Source organism: Belonocnema kinseyi, chromosome 8 (genome assembly GCF_010883055.1).
Source record: "Belonocnema kinseyi isolate 2016_QV_RU_SX_M_011 chromosome 8, B_treatae_v1, whole genome shotgun sequence".
In the NCBI taxonomy this organism is placed as follows: Eukaryota; Metazoa; Arthropoda; class Insecta; order Hymenoptera; family Cynipidae; genus Belonocnema; species Belonocnema kinseyi.
The window spans coordinates 143,741,669-143,751,380 of record NC_046664.1 but is presented as its reverse complement, the minus strand read 5'-3'; the positions used below and the strand labels follow the sequence as shown (position 1 = coordinate 143,751,380).

Below are 9,712 nucleotides of genomic sequence, written 5' to 3'. Positions count from 1 at the left end.
GGTTAAAAATTTAGACGCACATTACTCATTTGAAGAAACTTAGAACTACAAGTAAAATTGACCCCATTTCAATTAACCTGACAATGTTTGTATCAATTAAAACGTAGAACTGTAACTTAAACATGCAAATGAATAAGAGTTTCTTTCAACACTTTTTTCTCTCTGCTTTTCTTAAACTTAAGGGATAAATTTATACTATCTTTCGTGTTTACATTTTATCTTGCTTTTTATCTTAATTAAATTGATTTATAGACAGTAAAGACGTCTCTTCGTCTTTAACGAAAAACTTTCTGAATTCTTTGTCCCTGTCGCGATAGAATGAAACTTTTGTCTTTGGCTCTTGAAGATTTCTTCTTTTTAGAAATGAAATGGCAAATTCAGCGCCGTCTTTCGGTAATCCAAGATCTCTAATAAAATCATTCAGTTCTACATAGTTGCGCCACTAATATTGGAACCTTCAATTTCATTTTATGCACGCCATATTCGTCATCATTTTCGTCATTTTCATCGGAATCATCAGAACTATTTTCTGTTCGATCACCTGTTTCACTACCGTCTCCATGGCGTTGACTTTCAAAGTCCATTCTATCATTTTCTAAAGCGCTTAAATCAGTCTGGCGCGCATTTTTATTGATTTCAATTGCTCTTGTGACTGTGCATACATTAATGTACGAAATGTTATTTTTATTTTTGGCGTTGAACCCTTTGACGGAATTCATGCAAAAGTAGCAGTCGTTCGCAATAACGGGTTTTTTCCATGTGGTTGGTGTAGAGTACTTGCGGTACATTTCTTTGTTTGAATTTTTTAGACGATACAACATAAGTCTGTAGGAATTGCAAATGACTTGAGGAACCCATTTTGTTTCTTGGTGCAGCAATTTACGGTCAAAACTCTTTTCGTAAAGACTTTTCATTTCCTCGTCGATTGATTTTCGCAAACTGCTCACTTCATATTTACTGCAAATGTAACAGAATGAATCTGAGCTTTTCCTGCAGACATGCGATTGAGAAATGCTGGCGATTTTTTTCCTTGTAGCATGAGACTCTACACCAACCAAGTGATCTATTGATGAAGAGCTACGGTTGCATGATGACGACGTCGGAAAGCCCGCTTTCCCACCATGACCAGACGTCGGTACTGGGGGTTTTCCCTGCATCGTAATACACTTTTACCTGTGTCTGCCATGACGGCATGAACGCTGTTTACCCAGGGACTTAGCCAATGTGGATCCGTTGCTCACCGTCAACACGTGGAGGTGCCCTGATTACAGGAGCAGGGTTTTGTTAGGTTAGGATAGGTTAAACCTCTATGTGGGTTAAGCCGAAGCTGAATGAAACGGTACCGCAAACACAACGGGACAACACAATCAGTTTAATTGTGTTTCGTGAGGTTAGGCTAGGTTAGATTTATTTGTAGGTTAGGCTCGAGTTGACCCATTCGATGTAGCACACATTTGCTACTGGGAAACTATGCTTCCAGAGCTTTACGTGCAGTTCAATAAATTTCTGTTAATACAAGTTAGGTGAGGTCAGGTTCTGTTAGGTAAAGTTATGTTAAATAAGTTGATATCAGGCAAGGGTTGAACCTTCACAGTGGTCGACATGTTTTTGAAGTGAAAATTTGCATCACTGGCATTATTTTGAAATTTATTTGCCTCAGTGCATGATTTTTCGTCACTTTTTGAGGTTATGGCTCTACCATGACGTGATGGGTGATTTTTGATACCGAATTTGAATTCAGCGCCCCAAAATCCATAGGAATATGTGTGTCTTGTTACCAGATCCGCACACTTTTTTTTGCGTGGCTGTGTTATCAACGCTTTCTGGATATACCGCAAACTGAAGTCGGTATTCTGTACACTGTAATACAAGATTCTGAATTTCAGTAGAAAAAAGCGGTTGAATTTCAGATGTAACCAAAAGGATCATTCGCCAGTTGAAAGTCAACTGATGCTGATAGCATGACTTTAAGTAATGTGCTTGGTTGAAAGTCAATCAGTAAGAGGCATATCACAGCAATTACTTTTTTTTAATCAAAAATAACTTATTCTGCTGGATGTTTAAAGATTTACCGTCTTGTTTGGGGGGGGGGGGGGGGGGCAAAACAGAAGAAATACAGCTTGTTATAAATAATTAAATTATAAAATCTTTGTTGTATTCATGTGATTAATATTATTAGAAATATGATTACAAGCCAGTGGCACAAAACTATGAAAATCTCAAGAACCCACTGGTAATAATGTAGGATTTGAAATGAGAAAAAATGGATCAATTCCATATCTTTCAAAAATTAATTTACCTTCAACTGGTCGGCAATAGCTGATTTGATTTGACAAATCCTTCAAAATGTGGTGTGACCAATGTTGGGTAAATTACTTTTTTTTTGAGTAACTACCCTACCGAAAGAAATCTTTGAGTTTTCTTTAGCGAAATAGCATGGCCCATTTGAGTCTATAAACAAAGTCGATTTGAAACAAAATAGTCTCGGAGATAGTTTGAGAGATTTGGGTCATTTTCAAGATTCTTTTAGTGGTGGTTTTAAGAGTGGTGCGACGGTAATATAATGTTCCTTTTGTATTCGTCACGTACCGGGCGGGCAGAGTTATTTACAGTAGTTGGTCGTGGCTAATCCGCTCTCCCTTTTTACATTTCTCTTCAAATTATTAACACTTTTTTTAATAGATGAATTTTCTCATTATACTTATTTATAATTATAACTTATATACTGATATACAATTTTCTAGTTGAATTCAAAAATGTTGTTTTTTTTTGCGTTAACTATGAAATTAAAAAAAAATCTACTTCTAAATTTTAATCCGAAAGCTTAACAAAGGACCCTTGAGTGTCGGCTACTCTTTTGAGATAGCCTCTCTGCTTGTTATTTATGATTGTATTCTTATTTCAATTTCTGAAAGGATATTTTAAAGCCTTCAGACCATTTAAACGAGCTTCCTGGACTCTCAAAAATATCTACCTGAGTGCCTACGGAGAATTTCTCTGAGCTTCTTTGACCTAAAGAATTTTTAGTATATACTCAAAGATTCTTTTCGGTAGGGTTATAAAAAAAAACTTGCAAAAAGCTATTGAAAAATTGCCGATATCTTTAAAAAGCCGCAGTGGGCACCATCTGCACTATAAAGACCACCCCGGCTACTAAGTCATACTACAATTGACTTTTTAAATAAAAAATATCAAAAGCCACGAAGCTTTCTACCTATGCTCCAAAATCACCTGTCCGGGCCATTGGGTACTCCTCAAGTCTATTTTCTCTATGAAGGCACTCAATGTCTCAGAGCGCACCATCTTCAATACCTGTGTCTGTTATCGCATACTTGAGACCAATACACTGACAAAAAAATATAAGACGGTACATTGCACATTTTTCTTAAACTGTTATGAAATTTAAAAAAAAATACGACACACTGTACATTAAATTTTATTTTGCCTTCTGCTATATTTTTTCCCATTTATAAAAAAAAGTATTTAAATACTTTTTAAAATCGTTTATTTAAAACAGAGAAAGTGTTGAGATACTTTTTTAGATATAAGAATTGCCTTTAATCAATCTCTAAAACCCAAGAACTTTCCTCACCGCGGGCATACATAAGAATCTTATAACCTAAACGCGAAAAGTGGCACCTTCATGCTTTGCTCGCCCGAAATAGGACTTTCATGATCTGATAAATCGAGCGAGCATCTTTTAGTTTTGGCCAACTACTAGCTTCATCTTGCTCAATTTCGCGAGCAAGACTTTCTAGCGCTAACTTCTCGATTAGCTTTTTATTGTTTATATTTTTGGTTAAGCACCGTCAAGCCGTGTCGCGTGCGTTGGCATCCTACCGTTAGGACGCCTCGATATAAATATAATGAAATAGAGGCTAACTAGAGGGGCACTGATCGGAAAGAAATCGGAAAGAAGTAGGAGAAAGGGATATTCGGAAAGATTCGTGGGACAGCTCGACGTTCGGAAAGAAACGGAAGCAAAGTTCACATAGCCCTTTCCAATTTTCTTTTCGAAACCTTTCTGAATTTTTCCGAAGCGGCCTTTCAGATTCTTTGCCTTTTTCCGATATAGTCGGAGAGCCGAGGCCGCGTTTTACGAGTTATTAGGTAACGATTCTGCCACTATTTTCCTGATTGTTGAGAATATACTGATCACGAAATTAGGGTTCTCCAGGGATAGTCCCGGGGAGAAGGTGTCTATTTACTCATTCGAAGTTGGAAAAAAAATGATTAAAATAAGTCATAGGGTAACGGCTGAATCTTTCTGCGTTGAATGTGGAGACAATTAGAAAATGTTTCGTGCAATTGGCGGAACAATAAGCCGGTGCGGAAGGGGGGGGGGGGCAGAACGATCCAGAGGTGTAAAAGAATATGTCATTTTAAAGTTATTTTCTAACACCCAAATTTTTTATGTAACATTCTACTCATTATTCAAAACATATATTCGAAGAGGCAGAACAAAATCTCGGGGATAACATCCTGGCGGAACATCGCAAGCTGCCCGATTTTGACATAGGTCATTGTGCGTCGGTTTACGGCCCTGACACTGCAAGCAGAGTGGTCACTTGTGCTCCGAAGACGATCAGTAGCGTAACTAGACACATAGTTTACGCCACTATGCTCGCAGTATCAGGGCCGTCCACCGACGCACAATGACCAATGTCAAAACCGGGCAGTTCGCGATATTCTGCCAGGATGTTATCCCCGAGATTTTGTTCTGCATCTTCGAAAATATGTTTTGAATAATGAGTAGAATGTTATACAAAAAATTTGGGTTTTAGAAAATAACTTTAAAATGACATATTCTTTTACACCTTTAGATCGTTCTGCCCCCCTTTCCGCACCGGCCTATTGTTCTGCCAATTGCACGAAACATTGTCTAATCGTCTTGACATTCAACACAGAAAGATGAAGCCGTTACCCTATGACTTATTTTAATCATTTTTTTTACAACTTCGAATGAGTACTTGAACACCTTCTTCCCGGGACTACCCCAGGAGAAGCCACATTTGTTGATCAGTATATTCTCAACAATCAGGAAAATAGTGGCAGAATCGTTACCTAATAACTCGCCAAAAACGACCTCGGCTCTTAGACTAATAGGGTTGCAGAAATCCCAACTTTGGCATGTTGAGTTACTGCGCTTGCCCGGAACAGTGACTCCCATTGTATATATTTTGTAAATAATAGCACATTCTCTTTCAATTCAAAAGATGAATTTATATTTCATTAACAAAGGTTTTTAAAGAAAAAAATTTTTTTTGACGAGCCGAGTCTATACAAAAAATATTTTCTGAGAATTGCCCATTTTTTTTTTGGTTCTAGTAGATACTGGTTCAATTTCTATTATAAGCAATTATGATTTTTGTTCCTTTTTGTTCATAATGAGCGTCATTATGTAACGTCTCTGAATTAAAAAGAACTGTTCTGACCTGAAGCTTTATTTTTAGGTATTGATCTAGTATTTTTGTTGTTTTCAGTGGAAATTTTTACACGAGATTATGCCCATATACATATCAGTGTTGGGTAAATAAAAAACTAGACAGATATTTCGTCAAGTGAACAGTAATATATTTTTTGAAATTGGAATACAAAGTAAAAAAAGTGACTGTAAAGTAACCAATATTAAGTTACAAGTTACTTAAAAAAACGTAACTAAGTTACCCTAAAAGTTACAAATAACGTAACTTTGCAGTAACTTTAGTCACTTGTAACAAGTTATTACCCAAAACTGATCCATGCATATTATATTAAATGCTAGAAATATATTTATTAAAAAATTAGTTGGTGAAATATATCTAAGTCTTTAAAACAAAAAGAAACTATTAATTAAAAACATACGCGTTATTATTTTGTTCTCACCTTGAATCACAATTTACGTAATTTCTGATATTAATGTGTAATTTATAATAAGTATATATTGTTAATTGAACCCGGTTTAAAATGCGCGCTAACAGCGTCTAATGAGGGTCGCTGCGCCGGGCAAGCGCAGTAGCTCAAAATGCCAAAGTTGGGATCACTGGCAGTGAGTAGTGCCGTGACCCTTGACCATTAGTGAAATATTGAAGAATTGAAAATATAATGGATGTAGAAAACTGCGGAAATCGCATTGTAAATATCAGATCAACCGATCAGGACTCTAACGAACAATGTCGGATATGTTTAAAATATTCTACTTCTCACTGGGATTTGTTTCGCGATGGTAAAAATATTGCTGGAAAATTGATGACATTTGCTAATGTGCAGGTTAGTTAGTGTTCATTTTACATTTACATAATATCGTTCAAAATATTGATTGAAAGCGAAAATATTTAGTTATTTTTTTAATGTTCTGTTTTTAATATACAATTTGGGTCAAATTGGCGTGGTGCAATCGTTGCTTGAAATTATCGATATTTAAACAAAGTGTACTTAGGGAGAGACTGATGAAAAGCCTCCAGTATTTTGTCCGACTATAAGATTTTCGAGCAATACTGGCGAAGGCCACTATCTGGACAAGTTATGCCTTCCAATTTCTCTGTCTACTGAAATACCTACAAAAGTATTCAAATAATAAATCGTCGACAAACAACATAATAAAGTATCCGTTTCAGAGAAGACGAATATGTATAATGAGAAGACGAATATGTATAATAATTATGAAATCGGGAACATAACCTATATGACAGACAAGTTCTACCTGCAGATACTAGTTTGTCTCTTTCAATTTTCAGTTCACATGTAGGATCTAAATTTCTTTTAACATGTCACGCCCAGTGTTGGGTAGTCACTTGTTACAAGTAACTTAAGTTACTAAAAAGTTACGAATTTGTAACTTTTAGGGTAACTTTGTTACTTTTTTGAAGTAACTTGTAACGTAACGTAGTTACGATTTTCGCAGTAACTAGTAACTGAATTTTAGTTACTTTGTATTCCAATTTCCAAAAATATATTACTCTTCACTTGACGAAATATCTGTCTAGTTTTTTATTTACTAAATCAATCAGTTTTTTCTCTAATAATATTTTGATAAATGATTAATATTTTTATTGTAATATAATAATAAATAATTTCATAAATCTTGTAATAATTATTTTTATTTTCATATTAAAAAATTAAGAAAGAGAAAAAAGTAACTTTTTAGGTAACTTGAAGTTACTTTATCTAGTAACTAACTAGTTACAGTCACAAGTAACGTAACAGTAACTAGTTATTTTTTTCGTTAAGTAACGTAACTTTAACTATAGTTACTCAAAAAAAAGTAATTTACCCAACACTGGTCACACCACATTTTGAAGGCTTTGTCAATTCAAATCAGCCTTTGCCGACCAGTTTAAGGTAAATGACTTTATTAAAGATATGGAATTGATCCATTTTTTCTCATTTCGAATCCGACATTATTACCAGTGGGCAAAAAAAGTTAAGGATGTCCTAGAGATGTCTTTGGGACATCCCTAAGAGGCCTCCTATAACATGTCTTTTGGTCATTCTAGGGATGCTCTTAAAACGTCTAATGTCACTACGAAATATGTCCCGAGAAGTTCCATGTCTTTAAGAAGGCTTTAGATCATCTTTAGGACATTGAATGTCTTAGGGACGTTGATTAGCCTGACATAGGATGTCTTAGGAACGTCCCAAGGACGTTCTTCAGATTTTCAAAGTTTTGTGCCCACTGGCTTGTAATCATATTTCTAATAATATTAGTCACATGAATACAATAAAGATTTTATAATTTAATTATTTATAACAAGCTGTATTTATTCGGTTTTGCCCCCCCCCTCCCCACAACCAGACGTCAGTGACGGAAGGTGGAGTGCTAACATTCCTCGGACTTCAAATACACGACGGTGCAGTGGATAAGTAATTGGGATTGATATATAATCATTCTGACGCGAGTGTCTAGCAAAACTGCTAACGGGATTAAAAGTTGTTTTGACTCACCCAACAACGGAAGGTAAAGGTTGTTATTGTGATCATTTGATGCTTATTTGAATAAACCATGGTACATCCATTCCCAACATTGTTATAATTTTTTAATATTAATTCATCAATTCTTTTCGTGGCAACGCTTATTTTCCGTTACCTGATAGTTAGTACAATAAGACAAAAAAATTTCAGTCAGTTCGAACAACTTTTTTCTCGGAAAGTACACTTTTTGAGAAACACCCATAAGCAAAGTCTTCTTTGCCCAACTGGTCGACACTGTCCTTCCTTTCCCTACACTTTTTTCGGTGCGCAACATGGGGACAAGGTTCGGTAACCAGATTAATCGAATCAAAATTAATACATTTCAAGCACTTCCAAAACTCAAAACTAAATTTTGTCAAGAGTTTCCAATTTTTTCAAAAATCCAGTAAAAGATAAAGAAGTATGCTATTTTAAAAAAATTAAAGAAGTAGCAAAAACAAAATTATAAAACTAATTCAAAACTTAATTGATACTATTTGAGTCTTTTTATATTTTCATCCTAATGAGAAGGTATATTGGTTTTATGTGAAAAATGACTTTCGCGAATTCCATCAAATGTCGGCGTTTTGAGATTCCCTAGGTCAGAAAAAATGGGTTTTACGTCGGTGTCTGCCTGTCGTCGTTGTCATCTGTAAACACGGTAACATTTGAAGGAATTATTCGATTGGATTGGCCTTTGTCACACTTTATAATTATATGAAAAGAAAGAACGACTTCGTTAGCCAGCTTTTTTTGAAGAAATTGTACAAAATTAAGGCATTTTTAACAGTTTTGAGAGATTTTTTTTTTTTTTAATATTTGAAATTTGTTTCGACAGCTATTAATTGTAAATCAAAATACGAGCAATTTAACCCCATTGATTTTTTTTATAAAATAAAAATTGCTAAAGTTATAGCATTTTCAAAATCCGAAAAACCAAACGAAAATTAACGCTTGAAGCTAAGCAAAGCGTGATATGGGAAAACGTAAGAAAAGAAAAACGTTACTTTTTCAAGGCCCTACAAGACTGTCTAAAGAACTTTTTAAATTTTGTTACTTTTTTGTAGGTTAAGTAGTTAATGTTTTATTTTTTAAAAAAATTGAATATAAAAAAATTATATTGGAGTACAACGATACAAGCTACCAGTATAGGGCAGACAACATGTATTCAACTAAAAGATATTTACAAACTGTTAACGAGTATTTTTTTGTCAGGAAGCGTAATTTTTTTTAAATTATACAAAGCAAGATTAAAAATAGAAAAAAAAAAAATATATAAAAACAAGGCAATAAGAATAAGACTTTCAATTTTCATGCATATTATGAATTGTAAAGATATGAATTTATTAAAATGATACATGTTCCAGCGTAGCTAAGAATAAAAATTAACGCAAAATAAGAAACAATTGTTAAAGTAATCATGATAAATACAATTTGTACTTTATTTTGCAAAACCTAAATACCCAATTCCAGACAGAGGTACATAAAAAACGTATTATATTTGATATAAAAATGTTGAGCATAATGCAGAAAATTTGACATTTTGGGCAAAATTGAGTGCGAAGTACGAGATACGTGATGAGAATGTGTTCGCTAAAGCCGAAAGAGCTTTAACAAAGGAGAGTTCACAATCGCGAAATTACAGTTGTTGATTCGTTGATCTTTAATTTGGAAAGGTTTGTGCACGAATGTAGGAGTGGTGGCGAAGTGGGGGAACAAGTTAGCCACTGCCCTCTTCGTGTTACGTTCCTCCATACCAAGACGTAGCCAAGGGGGGGGGGGG

General features: G+C 34.8%; 2 protein-coding genes across 2 annotated transcripts in view; one reads left to right on the top strand and one right to left on the bottom strand.

Annotated features, from left to right (window-relative positions):
* The window catches only part of LOC117177713 (cilia- and flagella-associated protein 44), a 494,190-nt gene that overhangs the window by 65,115 nt on the left and 419,363 nt on the right, over nt 1-9,712 (bottom strand). The gene's annotated exons all lie outside the window — the stretch shown is intronic.
* LOC117177714 (zinc finger protein 271-like) overlaps nt 6,037-9,712 on the top strand; it is a 44,302-nt gene continuing 40,626 nt past the window's right edge. Inside the window, exon 1 of the mRNA XM_033368588.1 lies at nt 6,037-6,249. Within this exon, the coding sequence (XP_033224479.1) occupies nt 6,085-6,249 (165 nt within the window). The 5' untranslated portion in view covers nt 6,037-6,084. The remainder of the gene's footprint in view (nt 6,250-9,712) is intronic.